Here is a 19,269-nt window from a genome sequence, read left to right as displayed (position 1 = left end):
CTAGAATTTTTTTAAGGATTTTTGCGTCTATGTTCATCATTGATATTGGTCTGTAGTTTTCTTTGTGGCATCTTTGTCATGTGTTGGTATTAGGGTGATGGTAGCCTCAAGGAATGAGTTTGGAAGTTTACCTTCCTCTGAAATTTTCTGGAGGAGTTTGAGTAGGATACCTCTTTTCTAAATTTATTGTAGAATTCAGCTGTGAAGCCATCTGGTCCTGGGCTTTTTTTTGTTGGAAGATTTCTGATTACAGTTTCGATTTCTGTGCTTGTGATGGGTTGGTTAAGATTTTCTGTTTCTTCTTGGTTCTGTTTTTGAAAGTTATACTTTTTAAAGAATTTGTCCACTTCTTCCAAGTTGTCCATTTTATTGGCATATAATTGCTGATAGTAGTCTGTTATGATCCTTTGTATTTCTGTGTTGTCTGTTGTGATTTCTCCATTTTCATTTTTAATTTTGTTGATTTGATTCTTCTCCCCTTTTTTCTTGATGAGTCTGGCTAATGGTTTGTCTATTTTATTTATCTTCTCAAAGAACCAGCTTTTGGTTTTGTTGATTTTTGCTATGTTCTCTTTTGTTTCTTTTGCACTTATTTCTACCCTAATTTTCATAATTTCTTTCCTTCTACTAATGCTGTGGTGCTTCATTTCTTCTTTTCTAGTTTCTTTAGGTGGATAGTTAGCTTATTTATTTGATTTTTCTCCTGTTTTTTGAGGTAGGCTTGTATTGCTATGAACCTTCCCCTTAGCACTGCTTTTAGTGAATCCCATAGGTGTTGTGGTTTTTCCAGTCGTCATGTATGGATGCGAGAGTTGGACTGTGAAGAAAGCTGAGTGCTGAAGAATTGATACTTTTGAACTGTGGGGTTGGAGAAGACTTTTTTTTTAATTTAATTTTATTTTTTAACTTTACAACATTGTATTGGTTTTGCCATATATCAACATGAATACACCACAGGTATACACGTGTTCCCCATCCTGAACCCTCCTCCTTCCTCCCTCCCTGTACCATCCCTCTGGGTTGTCCCAGTGCACCAGCCCAAAGCTTGAGAGTCCCTTGGACTGCAAGGAGATCCAACCAGTCCATTCTAAAGGAGATCAGCGCTGGGTGTTCTTTGGAAGGAATGATGCTAAAGCTGAAACTCCAGTACTTTTGCCACCTCATGAGAAGAGTTGACTCATTGGAAAAGACTGATGCTGGGAGGGATTGGGGGCAGGAGGAAAAGGGGATGACACAGGATGAGATGGCTGGATGGCATCACCGACTCGATGGATGTGAGTTTGAGTGAACTCTGGGAGTTGGTGATGGACAGGAAGGCCTGGCGTGCTGCAATTCATGGGGTCTCAGGGTCAGACATGACTAAGTGACTGATCTTAATCTGAATCTGAATAGTTTTTGTGTTTTCATTTTCATTTGTTTCTATGCATATTTTGATTTCTTCTGTGATTTGTCGGTTATTCAGAAGTGTGTTGTGTAACCTTCATATGTTTGTATTTTTAATAGTTTTTTTTTTTTTTTTCCTGTAGTTGACATCTAATCTTACTGTATTGTGATCAGAAAATATGCTTGAGATGATTTAAATTTTTTTGAATTTACCAAGGCTAGATTTATGGCCCAGGATGTGATCTATCCTGGAGAAGGTTCTATGTGCACTTGAGAAAAAGTTGAAATTCGTTGGTTTAGGTTGAAATGTCCTATAGATATCAATTAGATCTAACTGGTCCATTGTATCATTTAAAGTTTGTGTTTCCTTGCTAATTTTCTCTTTAGTTGATCTATCTATAGGTGTGAGTGGGCTATTAAAGTCTCTCACTATTATTGTGTTACTGTTAATTTCCCCTTTCATACTTGTTAGCATTTGTCTTACATATTGTGGTGCTCCCATGTTGGGTGCATATATATTTATAATTGTTATATCTTCTTCTTGGACTGATCCTTTGATCATTATGTAATGTTTTTCTTTGTCTCTTTTCACGGCCTTTATTTCAAAGTCTATTTTATCTGATACGAGTATTGCTACTCCTGCTTTCTTTTGGTCTCCATTTGCATGAAATATCTTTTTCCAGCCCTTCACTTTCAGTCTGTATGTCTCCCTTGTTTTGAGGTGGGTCTCTTGTAGACAACATATATAGGGGTCTTGTTTTTGTATCCATTCAGCCAGTCTTTGGTTGGGGCATTCAACCCATTTACATTTAAGGTAATTATTGATAAGTATGATCCTGTTGTCATTTACTTTGTTGTTTTGGGTTCAAGTTTATACATCTTTTCTGTGTTTCCTGTCGAGAGAAGATCCTTTAGCATTTGTTGGAGAGCTGGTTTGGTGGTGCTGAATTCTCTCAGCTTTTGTTCGTCTGTAAAGCTTTTGATTTCTCCCTCCTATTTGAATGAAATCTTTGCTGGGTACAGTAATCTGGGTTGTAGGTTTTTCTCTTTCATCACTTTAAGTGTGTCGTTCCATTCCCTTCTTGCCTGAAGAAGGTTGATTGAAAGGTCAGCGGTTATCCTTATGGGACTCCCCTTCTCAGTTATTTGTTGTTTTTCCCTTGCTGCTTTTAATATTTATTCTTTGTGTTTGATCTTTTAAAATTTGATTAATATGTGTCTTGGCGTGTTTCCCCTTGGGTTTATCCTGTTTGGGACTCTCTGGGTTTTTTGGATTTGGGTGATTATTTCCTTCCCCATTTTAGGGAAGTTTTCAACTATTATCTTCTCAAGTATTTTCTCATGGCCGTTCTTTTTGTCTTCTTCTTCTGGGACTCCTATATTTGAATGTTGGGGCATTTAACATTGTCCAGAGGTCTCTGAGGTTGTCCTCATTTCTTTTAATTCTTTTTTATTTTTTCCTCTCTGCTTCATTTATTTCCACCATTCTGTCTTCCACCTCACTTATCTTATCTTCTGCCTCAGTTATTCTACTGTTGGTTCCCTCCAGAGTGCTTTTGATTTCAGTTATTGCATTATTCATTATTGATTGACTCTTTTATTTCTTCTAGGTCTTTGTTAAACTTTTCTTACATCTTCTCAATCCTTGTCTCCAGACTAGTTATCTTTAACTCCATTTTGTTTTCAAGATTTTGGATGATTTTTACTATCTTTTTCAAGTCTTTTTCAATTTACTATCTTTTTCAATTCTTTTTCAAGTCAACTCCCTATCCCCTCCTCTTTTGTTTGGGTTATTGGGCTTTTATCATGTTCCTTTATCTGCTGAATATTTCCCTGCATTTTCATCTTGTTTAGGTTACTGTGTTTGAGGTGGCCTTTCCCTATGCTGGAAGTTTGTGGTTCCTTTTTATTGTGGCGGTTGCTCCCTATGGGTGGGGTTGGATGAGTGACTTTTCCAGGTTTCCTGGTTAGGGAAGCTTGCATCGGTGTTCTGGTGGGTGGGGCTGGATCTCTTCTCTCAGGAGTGCAATCAAGTGTCCAGTAGTGAATTTTGAAGTGTCTATGAGTTTGCTGTGACTTTTGGCCACCTGTATTTCAATGTTCATGGCTATGTTCCTGTGTTGTTGGTGAATTAGCTTGGTATGTCTTGCTCTGAAACTTGTTGGCTCTTGGGTGGAGCTTGGTTTTGGTGTAGGTATGGAGGCTTTTGGATGAGCTCTTGTCGATTAATATTCCCTAGAGTCAGGAGTTTTATGCTGTTCTCAAGTTTTGGATTTAAGCCTCCTGCCTCTGGTTTTCAGTCTTATTCTTACAGTAGCCTCAAGACTTCTCCATCTGTACAGCACTGATGACAACACACTTATGTTACTGGTGAAAAGATTCTCCACAGTGAGGGACACCCAGAGAGGTTCACAGAGTTACATGGAGAGAAGAGGAGGGAGGAGGGACATAGAGGTGACCAGGAGGAGAAGAGGCGGAATCAAATGGGGAGAGAGCAGTCTAGCCAGTAATCAATTCCCTATGTGCTCTCTACAATCTGGAACTCTCAGAGAGGTTCATGGAGTTCCATAGATAAGAGAAGAGGAAGGAAGGAGATAGAGGTGACCAGGAGGAGAGGAAAGGGAATCAAAAGGAGAGAGACCAATCTTGCCAGTGTTCAGTTCTCTAAGTGTTCTCCAAAGCCTGGAACACCCAAAGAGATTCACAGAGTTGGGTAGAGAAGAGAAGGGGGAGGGAAGAGATAGAGGTGACCTGGGGGAGAAAAAGGAGAGTCAAAAGGGGAGAGAGCAATCAAGCCAGTAATCACACTGCTAAGTAAAAATGGGTACTGAAGATTGGATTCTTAAATGTAAAAATTGATAACAAATACCAAAAAGCAAAAATTAAAAATTTAGAGTAGAGGTTAAACTCTCAAAAATACAATATTAAAAAAAATTGCAAAAGTTATTAAAAAATATATGAAATTTGCTTTAAAAATAGGGTCTTTTTTTGCAAGGTAATAGTAGGTTTTAAAAAGGAAAATTAAAGGAGCAATAAAGAACTTAAAAATTTAAAAAATTAAAAATTAAAAAATGATAATAGTAAAATAGATCTAGAAATTTCTCTGGAGCTGTTGAGGGCAGTATTGAGTCAGTTCAGTTTCACATAGTTCCTTGTTCCAGCTAATACGTCTTCTCAAGGTCTATAGGTCGCTTCCAATGTAGTCAATGCTAACTATAGGGTTTTAATCTTTTGCACCTGTCACTTCCAAAGTGGTTCCCTCTTCTTTGTTTATTTCAACTTCCTCTGTTTGCAAGTCTCTTCAGTATGTAACTTCCGCCCTGACACAAGGGATTGAAGGTGGTCATTTATTTAGGCTCACTTGTTCAATTGTGGTGCAGGGAGGGGGGAACACTACAAACAAATATCACTGGCATGTGTGGGGAGTGCTTGCAGCGCCTGAGCCACATTGGGTTTGCCCCTGATCAGGTGTGTGTGCTTTCCTGGTCTACACTGCTCAGGCTCCAGGTTGCTCTGCAAGGGAACTGTCTAAAGAGGGCCCTGGGTTGGGTGCACTTCCCAGGTCTAAGCCGCTCAGGTTCAGGTTCCCGGGTACTCCATACAGGCACAGACTTGGTTGGGCCTGCGTTTTGTGCCCTTCCAAGGTCCGAGCAGCTCAGGCGACCAGATGCTTGGTGAGCGCTCTCTACCTGTGTGGGGCAGTGCATCTTATCTCCTCCCTGATCCTGGTTGCTTGGTTTCCCAGGTGCACAGTGGGAGCACCTTCTCATATGTGCCATGTGTCTCCTGTGGGGAGCTGATCTTTGGCTGTGACCCTCCTGGCGGGTGTCAACCATCTAGGATCCCAGGAAGACTTGGTTAGCAGCTGGGAGCCTGCTCTCAGTTTGGTAGAGGATGCCATCTCTGGGGCCGAGTTTGCCCCTTGCCTTCCAGCTCAGGCTGGCGCCCGCCTGCCTCCCTGGCTCCAGTAGGGGATGGGCCAGTCTGCTGCTGGCTACCTCTCCTCTGGTATTCACTCAGTCCTTTGTTCTGTGAGCGAGCCCAGCAGTGCCTTAGGTTAGAGCTTTTTGTGGGGAAGTTCTCTTTCTCCCTCTCTTTCCTCTCCCCCCCCCCCCCCTGGCTATCCCACAGTTTGGGTTTCTATCTCCCGTTAGCTCCCTCAGATTGCCCTCAGGGCATTCAGGCCCAGTCCTTACCCTAAGCAATGCAGCCTGTGCCTGTCTGTTCAGCTCCCAGTTGCTGGTGGTGGATGCAAGCATCTGGGCTACTTCTCTACTGGGAGTTGCAGTTAGGGGTGTAATCTTTGGGTTTTATTTATTTTTTTCCTCCAAGTTATGTTGCCTTCTGAGATTCCAAAACTCCCCACAGAGCCACCCAATTAGAGGGTTTCCTGGTGTTTGGTAACTTCTCCTCTTTTACAACTCCCTTCCAGGGATGGGTCTCTGTCCCTAACTCTTTTGTCTCTCTTTTTATCTTTTATATTTTGTCCTACCTCTTTTCAAAGACAATGGGCTGCCTTTCTGGGTGCCTGGTGTCCTCTGCCAGTGTTCAGAAGTTGTTTTGTGAAAGTTGCTCAGCATTCAAATGATCTTTCAATGAATTTGTGGGTAAAAAAGTGGTCTCCCCGTCCTATTCCTCTGCCATCTTAGGACCTCCCTAAATGTTTACACTTTTAATTTGCTTCCAATCACATTTGTATCATGCCTGTCTGTAGTATTTGTCCACCTACAAACAGTATCAAGTTTGGTGCACAAAAACAAGCAAATTAATAAATAAAAAAATAAAGAATATTGTTACACATTCTTTAGCAAATTGGGATGATCATGTTCTTTGTCACAAAACACTGGAAGATGAACTGGGTTATGTTTTTATTTTGTGCTCAGAAATGTTTTGTTCATCCATAAATTCTGGACTTGAAAAAAGTTTGAGTGTAAGAGTTGGCTTGTGCATCAGGGAGAAATGCCCCACTTCTGATAGCCCTGCCGTGCTCAGTTGTTGCTGGCAACAGCCTGGGGAAACTGTAGCCTTGATGTGACCACTTTAGTGGCTCTAAAGGTGTGGCTAATGGATGTTGTTAGTCAGCTCTGTTCCCTATACAATAAATATCCTAAATAGGAGAACTAGGTGGCCCAGCTCCATGATCATTATGGAGAGGGGACCAGGATTCTGATCTTTGTTTTTTTTTTTTTTTTTTTGCATCCCTGATAACTTTTTATCTAATGCCACATACTGTTTGTGAAAAATTGTGGAGATAAACTGAGGCTATGGGTATTATCTTCTTTCAAATATAATTTCCTTTTGTTTCTGAAGACCAAGTAGGATAAAGGTAGGGACAAATAAACTATTTTTTTTCCACTTACATAATTGCTTGTAGTTTATTCCTTTCCTTTCCTCTTTTCTCTGTGCATTTTTTAAAAAAAATTAATTTATTTTAATTGAAGACTATTTACAATATTGTGGTGGTTTTTGCCATACATTGACATGAATCAGCCATGGCTGTACATTTGTCCCACCCATCCTGAACCCCCCACCCTCCTCACTCCCCACCCCATCCCACCAGGTTTGGGTTGCCTGCTTCATACAACAAATTTGCACTGGTCATCTATTTTACATATGGTAATGTTCACGTTTCAATGCTATTCTCTCATATCGTCCTACCCTTGCCTTCTCCCACATAGTCCAAAAGTCTGTTCTTTATATCTGTGTCTCTTTTGCTACCTTGCATATTGGATCATTGTTACCATCTTTCTAACTTCCATATATATGTGTTAATATACTGTATTGGTGTTTCTCTTTCTGGCTTACTTCACTCTGTATAATAGGCTCCAGTTTCATCCACCTCATTAGAATTGACTCAAATGCATTTTTTTAATCGCTGAGTAGTATTCCATTGTGTATATCTATCACAATTTTCTTATCCATTCATCTGTAGATGGACATCTACGTTGATTCTATGTCCTAGCTACTGTAAACAGTGCTGCAATGATCATTAGGGTACATTTGTCTCTTTCGATTCTGGTTTCCTCGGTGTGTGTGCCCAGCAGTGGGATTGCTGGGTCATATGGCAGTTCTATTTCCAGTTTTTTAAGGAATGACTTTTAAAGTTGTTATTCCAAAGTTTGTTATTCAAAGTGAATGTTTTGGGTACACAGTGTTTGTTCACTAACAAGTATTTGGGAACATTTGGGAGTGAGAAGAAGGGTGTTAAACAAACAAAAGAGATTGTTTTGCTAGTTCCAGAGCAGTGATGCCTTTCAAGATACTGCATTGCTCTTCAGCTGTGACTTAATTTGAATAGAATGTAATGTATTTAATAAGAAGAACTTTACTTATTTTAAGAAATTGATGACCTGGAAGATTTTTTTAAAGGGTTGTAAAAGCCTTTTGTTGGTTTATTGGATGGAATTATAAAGTAAAAGGCTCTGATCTGCCCAGACTAGGAACAGATTCTGAAATGTGTAAGCTGCTTTATGAATTAACACTATAAACCTGTCAGTTGCCATGGTGTAAAGTTGATTCATTGGAAAAGACTGTGATGCTGGGAGGGATTGGGGGCAGGAGGAAAAGGGGACAACAGAGGATGAGATGGCTGGATAGCATCACCGACTCGATGGACCTGAGTTTGAGTGAACTCCAGGAGTTGGTGATGGACAGGGAGGCCTGGCATGCTGCAATTCATGGGGTCACAAAGAGTCGGATACGACTGAGCAACTGAACTGAACTGAATAGCTTAAAACCGAATTCTGTAGCTTTGATAGTACTTCAGGAAACTTGTCAATTGGATGAACTCAAGATGTTATACAGGAAACCATCTATAAAAAGAATTAGGGAATAAGATGACTACTTATGTTTTACAAGATTTATTGAACATATTTCATAAATGTCAAGAAACAATGTTAGTACGTAATGCTGACATGGACACAAATATAATCATGTTATTTATAACTGGATGCTAAAGTGGTATTTGTTAAAAGGAGATCCTACCTGTACTTCACTCATCTGCAGTGACTTCCATTATTCATCATGTGCCTAACTTTTTTTGCACTTTTGTGGGAAATGATAGTTGACTAAAGGCAAGCATGACGAATCTGTCTGATTCAAAGTCCTTTTATATTTTAAAGTACACAAAGTCATCTTTAGCATTCTTTAAAAGCTATTCCACTGCAGGAAGTAATAATTGCCACTTATTATCTAAATCAGAATCGACTCATCAATAGTTTATAGACTGATTGTACTATTATTGAGCTATGCGTTGATCTCAAAATGTTGTTGGCCTCAGGATCTGGCAGGTTCCAGGGGTGCTAATTATGATGCTGAGTCATGGCTATACTCCATAAACTATGAATAAATATTTGTACATGTTGGATGGTCTCCTTGAAACAAGATTGCTTATTCAGGAAGCTGGGACTTTTGAGTCACATCCTGAAACCATGGATGGATTCACACCAGATTAACTGATGAAGCAGAATGATGTCCCAGGGATAATTCCTATGAGAGGAAATTGAGTTTCACTAAAGTGAGATGGAAAGACATTTATATGTTAAAAGGAGCATAGTCTTTAGAATTAGATTTGGACATAATTTTTGCTTAAATTGTATAACCTTGAATAATTTACTTAACTTTTCTGAGCCTCAAACAACTCATTTATAATATTGGGATATTGTAATAATAATAGTAACTAGCAACATTTGTGAGACTTAAATGAGTTAATCCATATCAAACATCTGTACAAAGCTTGACACCTGGTAAGAGCTTAAGAAACTATAGTCCCTATTATTATCATTTTCTAAATCCCCTGCTAACGTTGGTGCTAGAGCCCAGATCTTCTAGTCAATGTCTTCTCATGTAAGACCATATAATTTTATCATTTCACCCAAAGACAACATTTAAGCCTTTGCAATCACCTTGAGGCAGGAAAGATAGGCTGGCGCAAGGATGGGCTCCTCATGTATAGGCATTAGGCAGAAGGCAAAGCCACCTCCTTGTTTTGCACTTAATGAGACCATGATGCAGAGAAAAATGGCGTCTAGAAGGAACCCTTTGTGCATCTGAGCAAGAAACTCTGACCTTGAAAAGCATGGAACATGTGCAAATAAAAAAGCACAGGTTGCTGATGACCCTCTAGGAATTTTCACATGTGGTGCTCAACTAGAAAGGGAAAGTTTAAGGAAAACAGCTCTTAAAGAGCACACACAGTGGCTTTAGGAGACAAATGCACAGGACCAGAAGCTGGTACTGCCTGCTACACGGTGCATTCTGGGCCAAACCTCAACCTTCCCTTCAATAAATATTCCACCCCTCATGAAAAAGACCCCCCACCCATTCACAGAGCTGAAAATGATATTAAAAGGAGGGTATCAACACCCTGTGGGTATTCCTCACTCAGGAGGATGCCCACACCCTTTGCATCTGCCCTGAATAAACTGCTTCTTTGTTCTCTTTGCTCCTCAGTCTCAGTGTGAGTTTGTGTGTGTGTGTGTGTGTGTGTGTGTGTGTGTGTGTGTGTTTATTTTTCCTCGGTTTCTTGTGTTCCTTACCCAGATTCTTTTGGACAAGTTGAAAAAGAGCTTGGGCTTTGGTAAAGCTTTTCCTGTATCAACCCTTCTTTTCTATTTCTCTCTATCTGATAACTCAGATTGTAAAGAATCTGCCTGTAATTCAGGAGATCCGAGTTCGATCCCTGTGTTGGGAAATGCCCTTGGAGAAGGAAATGGCAACCCACTTCAGTATTCTTACCTGGAGAATTCCATGGATAGAGGAATCTGGTGAACTTCAGTCCATGGGGTCAAAAAGAGTCATACATGGCTGAGTGACTAACACACTACTCAACCATTAGTTCTCTTCTATTTTTCCCACTTTCTTGTTCTCCTAACCCTATTCCAATTGCTTTGGCTGATATTTTTAGATATTTTAAATAATGTGAACAGAAAGTATCAAATTTCATAACACTGATTTTTTTTTCCCCTAAACGGCAATAGAAATAACGCGGCCATACTTCCCTTTAGGTGGTTTTTATAGGCCACATTAGTGACATTGCAAAACTTCATGGATCATTTTTGATAGATAATATTTGTCATTGTAACTTAGTAATTGCCTTTTAAAAGAACCTGTGGCCATTTCAGATACTTTGGAAGAATCTTTTTTTCTTCTTTGTCAAGGTAGAGAAGGAAATTTTCTACAAAACCATATTATGTAAGTGATTGCACTATTAGCCTTACAAAGTATTTCTGTTCCTTACTTCTTTTACCTTTCATTTCAGTGTGGATTTTACAAGCAGTGGGATCTTTTTCAAGTCACATCACTTCTCTAAACCCCAGTCTTAATGATTGTAGATATGTGATACAAACTTTTATACCTACAGATTTGTTAAAATAATTCCATATATTTTTGTAAAGTATAAAACACTTAATAAATGCAATAAATTATTATTACTAAGACAAAGACCAATAAAGGTAGCTAATGGGTCCAAAAGGGTGGTAGAAGTTAGAGGTTTACAATAAGTGCCTTTTTATCAACTGTGCACAAGTAGATTTTGCTGTAGTAGTAGGAGGAAACGTGTGGATTTAGAGCAAGTTGTTTTCAAGTTTTTTCTGAGTAATATGATGCTCAGAAGCAAACCCCTTGCAAATATATAGAACAATTTACTATTCTCTTTCACATACATTATCTCGTTTAATCTTAAATGCAAAACTGCCAGGCTGGTGTCATTACCTCCACTTTATAGATGGAAATTGAGTTATAATTTGCCTCTAAGCACATTAGTTTTCCAAATTTGCTGGCATAATGAGTGAAGCACTTTCAAAGCATCATCTTTCAAGATTTGAAAGAGCTCAACTGGAATTCCATCACCTCCAATACCTTTGTTCACAGTGAGGCTTTCTAAGGCCCACTTGACTTCACATTCCAGGATGTCTGGCTCTAGGAAAGTGATCACACCATCGTGATTATCTGGGTCGTGAAGATCTTTTTTGTACAGTTCTGTGTATTCTTGCCACCTCTTCTTAATATCTTCTGCTTCTGTTAGATCCATACCATTTCTGTCCTTTATTGTGCCCATCTTCCGTGGAATGTTTCCTTGGTATCTCTAATTTTCTTGAAGAGATCTCTAGTCTTTCCCATTCTGTTATTTTCCTCTATTTCTTTGCATTGATCACTGAGGAAGGCTTTCTTATCTTTCCTTGTATTCTTTGGAACTCTGCATTCAGATGCTTGTATCTTTCCTTTTCTCCTTTGCTTTTCACTTCTCTTCTTTTCACAGCTATTTGTAAGGCCTCCCCAGACAGCCATTTTCCTTTTTAGCATTTCTTTTCCATGGGGATGGTCTTGATCCCTGTCTCCTGTACAATGTCACGAACCTCCGCCCATAGTTCATCAGGCACTCTATCTATCAGATCTAGTCCCTTAAATCTATTTCTCACTTCCACTGTAAAATCATAAGGGATTTGATTAGGTCATACCTTAATGGTCTAGTGATTTTCCCTACTTTCTTCAATTTAAGTCTGAATTTGGCAATAAGGAGTTCATGATCTGAGCCACAGTCAGCTCCCGGTCTTGTTTTTGCTGACTGTATAGAGCTTCTCCATCTTTGGCTGCAAAGAATATAATCAATCTGATTACGATGTTGACCATCTGGTGATGTCCATGTGTAGAGTCTTCTCTTGTGTTGTTGGAAGATGGTGTTTGCTATGACCAGTGTGTTCTCTTGGCAAAACTCTATTAGCCTTTGCCCTGCTTCATTCCGTACTCCAAGGCCAAATTTGCCTGTTACTGCAGGTGCTTCTTGACTTCCTACTTTTGCATTCCAGTCCCCTATAATGCAAAGGACATCTATTTTGGGTGTTAGTTCTAAAAGGTCTTGTAGGTCTTCATAGAACTGTTCAACTTCAGCTTCTTCAGGGTTACTGGTTGGGGCATAGACTTGGATTGCTGTGATATTGAATGGTTTTCCTTGGAAACGAACAAAGGTCATTCTGTCTGGAAAAGGTCAGTTTTCATTCCAATCCCAAAGAAAGGCAATGCCAAGGAATGCTCAAACTACTGCACAATTGCACTCATCTCACACGCTACTAAAGTAATGCTCAAAATTCTCCAAACCAGGCTTCAGCAATATGTGAACAATGAACTTCCAGATGTTCAAGCTGGTTTTAGAAAAGGCAGAGGAACCAGAGATCAAATTGTCAACATCTGCTGGATCATGGAAAAAGCAAGAGAATTCCAGCAAAATATCTATTTCTGCTTTATTGACTATGCCAAAGCCCTCAACTGTGTGGATCACAATAAACTGTGGAAAATTCTGAAAGAGATGAGAATACCAGACCACCTGACCTGCCTCTTGAGAAACCTATATGCAGGTCAGGAAGCAACAGTTAGAACTGGACATGGAACAACAGACTGGTTCCAAATAGGAAAAGGCTGTATATTGTCACCCTGCTTATTTAACTTATATGCAGAGTACATCATGGGAACCACTGGGTTGGAAGAAGCACAAGCTGGAATCAAGATCGCTGGGGGAAATATCAATAACCTCAGATATGCAGATGACACCACCCTTATGGCAGAAAGTGAAGAGGAACTAAAAAGCCTCTTGCTGAAAGTGAAAGAGGAGAGTGAAAAAGTTGGCTTAAAGCTCAACATTCAGAAAACGAAGATCATGGTATCTGGGCCCATCACTTCATGGCAAATAGATGGGTAAACAGTGGAAACAGTGTCAGACTTTATTTTGGGGGGCTCCAAAACCACTGCAGATGGTGATTGTAGCCATGAAATTAAAAGACACTTACTCCTTGGAAGGAAAATTATGACCAACCTAGATAGCGTATTGAAAAACAGAGACATTACTTTGCCAACAAATGTCCATCTAGCCACGGCTATGGTATTTTCAATGGTCATGAATGGATGTGAGAGTTGGACTGTGAATAAAGCTGAGCACCGAGGAATTGATGCTTTTGAACTGTGGTGTTGGAGAAGACTCTTGAGAGTCCCTTGGACTGCAAGGAGATCCAATCATTCCATTCTAAAGGAGATCAGTTCTGGGTGTTCTTTGGAAGGACTGATGCTGAAGCTGAAACTGCAATACTTTGGCCACCTCATGTGAAGAGTTGACTCATTGCAAAAGACTCTGATGCTGGGAGGGCTTGGGTGCAGGAGGAGAAGGGGACGACAGAGGATGAGATGGCTGCATGGCATCACCGACTCGATGGACATGAGTTTGGGTGAACTCCGGGGTTGGTGATGGACAGGGAGGCCTGGCGTGCTGCAGTTCATGGGGTCACAAAGAGTCGGACATGACTGAGTGACTGAACTGAACTGAAAGCACATTAGTGGCGGAGGCAGGGCTGAAATCCAAGTTGATATTTATACTATTTTGTTTGTATTATAACAAGTTCCTTGGCTATATATCTATTGGTTTATTCAAAGATTAGTCAGTCCTGTCAGCTTTTACAATATTGTGCTGTGATTCTAAATTTGCTTTAGATGGCTTTTAGCCCCACCTATAAACTCCCCTATCTTGTGACTTATAGAATCTGTGCCCTGGCCCCCTGGCTGTTTCAGGAATACCTGTTTTTGTTCAGTGTGGTTGATTATCAGACAGGAAGGAAAGTATTAGAGATTCAATAAATATCTCTAAGTTGGAAAGGGGGGGAAGGGGGGGGGCTATGATAATTACTTACGATAATCCATTTCTTGAGAAACAATGTTATTGGTAAGTACCTGGAGTTTCTCCAATAATGCAAGAATTGTCCCAGCCAATGCTTAGAATGAAGAGTTTATCTAGCATGGCTTTCAAGAGATGGGGAAGGGAGGCTGAAACCAGGAACTAGCTTTAGGCTTGTTTTCCCAAAGATGATTCTTAGTGGAAAACTGTCTGAGCAAAAATGTTGTGTAAAACTGAGTGGACAGAAACAAGAAGTTGTTTGCCACATTGATATTAGGTCTGGAAACTGCCTAGTGTATTGGTTATCAAGGAGTCTGACACTAGGCTCTTTAGGTTCAAATCCAAGCTTCACCATTTATGGCCTGTAGTAACTTGTAGGAAGTTGTTTAATTTCTTCTCTTCTCAATTTCTGGTCTTTAACATGGGAATAAAAATATTGCATACATCCAAGGCTGACTGAGTATTAAATGAGATTATGCATATAAAGGGCTTAGCACAGGCCAGTGCCTGAGGTGCTGGGAATGCAATCAATAGTAGGAGATATTATCATTATTTTAGATTTTATGATTCATCACTTGCACCTTGCGTCTTCAGACAAGATTTACCTGGAATAGTATTTGGCAAAAAAAAAAAAAAAAAAAAAGATGCACAATCAAAGTTTGTTGAATTATTACTCTGCTAAAAATGTCATGATGATAAAACTGTGTGGTGGGGTTGATGGTTTGGGTGGCGACTGTAGGTTGAGGAAGGTTTGCAGGGAGACCTCTGGAAAGATAGGTGCAGGATAGACTCCTTATAACAAGAAAATTTATTTAGTCAGCAGAAAGGGCTCAAGAGAGCTGTTTTTCAGTCCTAGCTCTGCTCCCAGTAAGTTGTGTAAGCTAGGATGACTCACTTTCCTCTTTGGGTATTTCCTCATTTTTAAAAATAAAATGACCAGATAAGTGGTTGTTAACTGTGGGCTGGGAGTGGGGAGTATATCTGAAACTGTTTCAAATTTTGTATCTCTGCATTTCTATCCCCCATCTTTCATTTGCCTTCAGATCCCTTGTGAAAAACTCTGTCCTTCTGCTAACTACTGGAGAAGGAAATGGCAACCCACTCCAGTACTCTTGCCTGGAAAATCCCATGGACGGAAGAGCGTGGTAGGCTACAGTACATGGGGTCTCAAAGAGTCGGACACGACTGAGTGACGTCACTTTCACTTTCACTTTTCTGCTAACTATATATATATAACTATATATATAACTATATATATATAACTATATATATATATAAAACCCCTCATTGCACTAGTGACTGTCTTGTAACCCAGAAGCTGAGGAAAGAATTGTCTTCACATTCACTTGGGTAAGAAAGTCTAGGTGGGACACTGCTATTCAGGAATTCCTTTTGTGGATTTCTACATAATTGATTCAGGAAGCCAGCTAGCCTATTTCCCATTTTTGCTTAAATGTGTTTAACTGATCCAGGAAATGCTATTTGATGGTCTGAGTTTAATTTCAGTAGCCTATAAATAGAATAGAAGCAAGTTATTTTTAACCTTAGTTAGCTTTTATGCTGTACATGACCAGGGGCTAATAAAATATTTAAGGACAGATTGATAATAGGGCAAGCATGATTGTCTTCATCCTTATAGATAATATGAAAGAATTTGTTTGTCAGACCTATTATTGCCTTGGATCCAAAAGTAACCAGTCTTTTTATCTCTATCTCTAAGAGCATCTCTATGGCAGAAATGTGGCCTTCTGTTCACCAAACCCACTTACTACTTACACATGCCTTAGAAGGCAGCAATGGGCTGCTGATGGGGAGGAAGGAATTGTGGAGAGAGATTCATTGGACCTCAGTAAGAGAAATGGCATCCCCTTATGATTGTATGAGACAGAGAAAAAGAAATAGCATGGTGTTGCTTCAGCCTGGCTAGCTAACTTAAGGAAGACTTAAATGCTGGAGTCCCAAGGGAAAAGCTTTCATAATACTGAGCCAAACATGTGGGATCCAGCATATTAGGGTGGAAGGGCACTAGACTGGGAATCACATCTCTGTTCTACTTCCAGCTTTGTTACTAATTTACTAACTTACTGTGTAATCTTGGGCAAGTCTGAGTTTTACTTCCCAATATATAAAGGAGGATTGGACTAGCATTGCCTCCAATATACTTGCTGGCTCTAACAGTCTGATTCCAAGATTCCATTATGTAATAATTGAAGCCTAGCAACATGAGAACATTACAACTGGAGCAGGTAAGATTAAGAGGGTGGGGCAGGGGAAAAGGGTCTGTCCTGCATAATTAACTTAAGTAGGAGAAAAGAAAAGCAGTCTCTGACTGTTGGGGTAATTGACTTTTAATCCTTCCTGTGAAATTGTTGGTTTTAAGAATATAGACTGAAAGAGAAGTGTAGAACTGGAAGTAATGATTTTTTATGGAAAGGAGAGTATTTTTTGATTGAATACATGTGTGGAGACATGAATCCTTTTAGTTTTGATCATAAAACCGGTATTCTTCAGTGGGAAAAAATGATTAAATTGTATTCTGTGGCAGTGAATTGCTGTTTTAAGAGAGGTGATAATTTCAGATTTGTCCTTACTGTATGTGATGTGAAATGGTTTGGAGGCAAGAAAGACTGGATAAGGAGATCCCTGATGATGAGATCCTCAGCTTAGGAAGGTGTAGTGATAATGGAGAAATTGGATGGGAGAGGGAGGGGTTCAGGAAGACTCAGGTTTCTGGTTTGGACAACTGGGAAGATTATGGTGCCATTTACTGATATAAGAAATACAGGGAAGAGTAGAACACATAGGAGATTAGATGATGAGGATTTAATGTTTATGAAGAAATGAAGCAAAGTTCTGAGTTATTTGAGGCTTTGGTATATTTGGTATTGTTTCTGAGCTTTTATCAATATTCAGATAACTTTCAAATAATTTTTGTCATAGAAAAGAGTGTGTGTATGTATTGGTGGCTAGTGGAGAATATCACTATGGAGACTAATGATATAATTCCCCCTGCAAATAGATAAGAACACTCAGGTGGGTCTGGTTCAGTCTTCAGGCTGAAGGCTATTTGAGCTCATCATATCTTGGTCATATCACGTGATGTATAATATGTGTGTGTGTGTGTGTGTGAAATCCGGGGGTTGAAGTGATATGTTTGTGTTGTCTTGTTTTTGCTTTCATAAGGATGAGACAAAAATCTTCCTTTCCAATTATTTTGGTTCCAAGCTTGATTTTTTTTTTTTTTTCTGTTTAAATGATTCAAAGGGGCACAGTTTTCCCAGTTCTTGGTGGAAAGCCCACGAAGAGTTCCTAACTGTGTTTTTAATCACATTTAGTCCATATTGAAGTATGACAATGTTAAAATTGTATCTTTTTCCTTCTTAGAGTGGAAATTTCAAAGTATTAAATCTTAGAGAAATGGCTTTCATTCATTTGGATATCAGATGTCTATATACCCTTCTTATTTGCACAGCTTTTGGCTCTACTTTGTCTTCAAATGCTGAAATAAAAGGTAAACCAAGAATGGAGTAGTTTTAAAATCAGAGATATTAACTGCCTTTTCAAGCTACCATATGAAAGTGCATAAATAGATGGATTATTATTGGAAATATTTCAGGGAGCCCAACACAAAAGATACGTTCTTACTAGTCAGCCTCATGTGTAACGTAACTGATGATAAAAAAAATTTTGTGGGATAAAAGCCAAACTAAAATATACTTTGTATATCTTTTCATATAATCTTTTCCTTTTTTTTTTTTTTTTTTGGTTACCTATTTTTATTTATTTTTTAAATTTAAATTTATTTATTTTAATTGGAGGATAATTACTTTACAATATTGTATTGGTTTTGCCATACATCAACATGAATCCACCACAGGTATACACATGTTCCCCATCCTGAACCCCCCTCCCACCTCCCTCCCTGTACCATCCTTCTGGGTCATCCCAATGCACCAGCCCCAAGCATCCTGTACCCTGCATCAAACCTGGACTGCCAATTCATTTCTTATATGATATTATACATGTTTCAATGCCATTCTCCCAAATCATCCCATCCTCACCCTCTCCCACACAGTCCAAAAGACTGTTCTGTACATCTGTGTCTCTTTTGCTGTCTCGCATACAGGGTTATTGTTACCATCTTTCTAAATTCCATATATGTGCGTTAGTATACTCTATTGGTGTTTTTCTTTCTGGCTTACTTCACTCTGTATAATAGGCTCCAGTTTCATCCACCTCATTAGAACTGATTCAAATGTATTCTTTTTAATGGCTGAGTAATACTCCATTGTGTATATGTACCACAGCTTTCTTATCCATTCATCTGCTGATGGACATCTAGGTTGCTTCCATGTCCTGGCTATTATAAACAGTGCTGCGATGAACATTGGGATACACGTGTCTCTTTCAATTCTGGTTTCCTCAGTGTGTATGCCCAGCAGTGGGATTGCTGGGTCATAAAGGCAGTTCTATTTCCAGCTTTTTAAGGAATCTCCACACTGTTCTCCATAGTGGCTGTACTAGTTTGCATTTCCACCAATAGTGTAAGAGGGTTCCCTTTTCTCCATACCCTCTCCAGCATTTATTGCTTGTAGATTTGGATCGCAGCCATTGTGACTGGCTTGAAATGGTATCTCAATGTGGTTTTGATTTGCATTTCTCTGATAATGAGTGATGTTGAGCATCTTTTCATGTGTTTGTTAGCCATCTGTATGTCTTCTTTGGAGAAATGTCAATTTAGTTCTTTGGCTCATTTTTTGATTGGGTCGTTTATTTTTCTGGAATTGAGCTGCAGGAGTTGCTTGTATATTTTTGAGATTAGTTGTTTGTCAGTTGCTTCATTTGCTATTATTTTCTCCCATTCTGAAGGCTGTCTTTTCACCTTGCTTATAGTTTCCTTTGTTGTGCAGAAGCTTTTAATTTTAATTGGGTCCCATTCGTTTAATTTTGCTTTTATTTCCAATATTCTGGGAGGTGGGTCATAGAGGATCCTGCTGTGATTTATGTCGGAGAGTGTTTTGCCTATGTTTTCCTCTAGGAGTTTTATAGTTTCTGGTCTTACATTTAGATCTTTAATCCATTTTGAGTTTATTTTTTTGTGTAGGGTGTTAGAAAGTGTTCTAGTTTCATTCTTTAACAAGCGGTTGACCAGTTTTCCCAGTACCACTTGTTAAAGAGATTGTCTTTTCTCCATTGTATATTCTTGCCTCCTTTGTCAAAGATAAGGTGTG

At 39.2% G+C, this 19,269-nt stretch overlaps 1 protein-coding gene across 7 annotated transcripts in view; it reads left to right on the top strand.

Moving 5' to 3' along the window:
* IL13RA2 (interleukin 13 receptor subunit alpha 2) overlaps window positions 1–19,269 on the top strand; it is an 83,247-nt gene that overhangs the window by 46,412 nt on the left and 17,566 nt on the right. For 6 of the 7 annotated variants that reach the window (NM_001102296.1, XM_024988248.2, XM_059883545.1 and 3 more), the window contains 1 exon segment: window positions 17,423–17,549. In NM_001102296.1, coding sequence (NP_001095766.1) covers window positions 17,456–17,549 — 94 coding nt within the window. In that variant the 5' untranslated portion in view covers window positions 17,423–17,455. 7 annotated transcript variants of the gene reach the window in all.

The sequence above is a fragment of the Bos taurus genome, chromosome X (genome assembly GCF_002263795.3).
Source record: "Bos taurus isolate L1 Dominette 01449 registration number 42190680 breed Hereford chromosome X, ARS-UCD2.0, whole genome shotgun sequence".
Lineage (NCBI taxonomy): Eukaryota > Metazoa > Chordata > Mammalia > Artiodactyla > Bovidae > Bos > Bos taurus.
The sequence above is the reverse complement of the archived record's forward strand: the minus strand, read 5'-3'. Positions and strand labels throughout refer to the sequence as shown.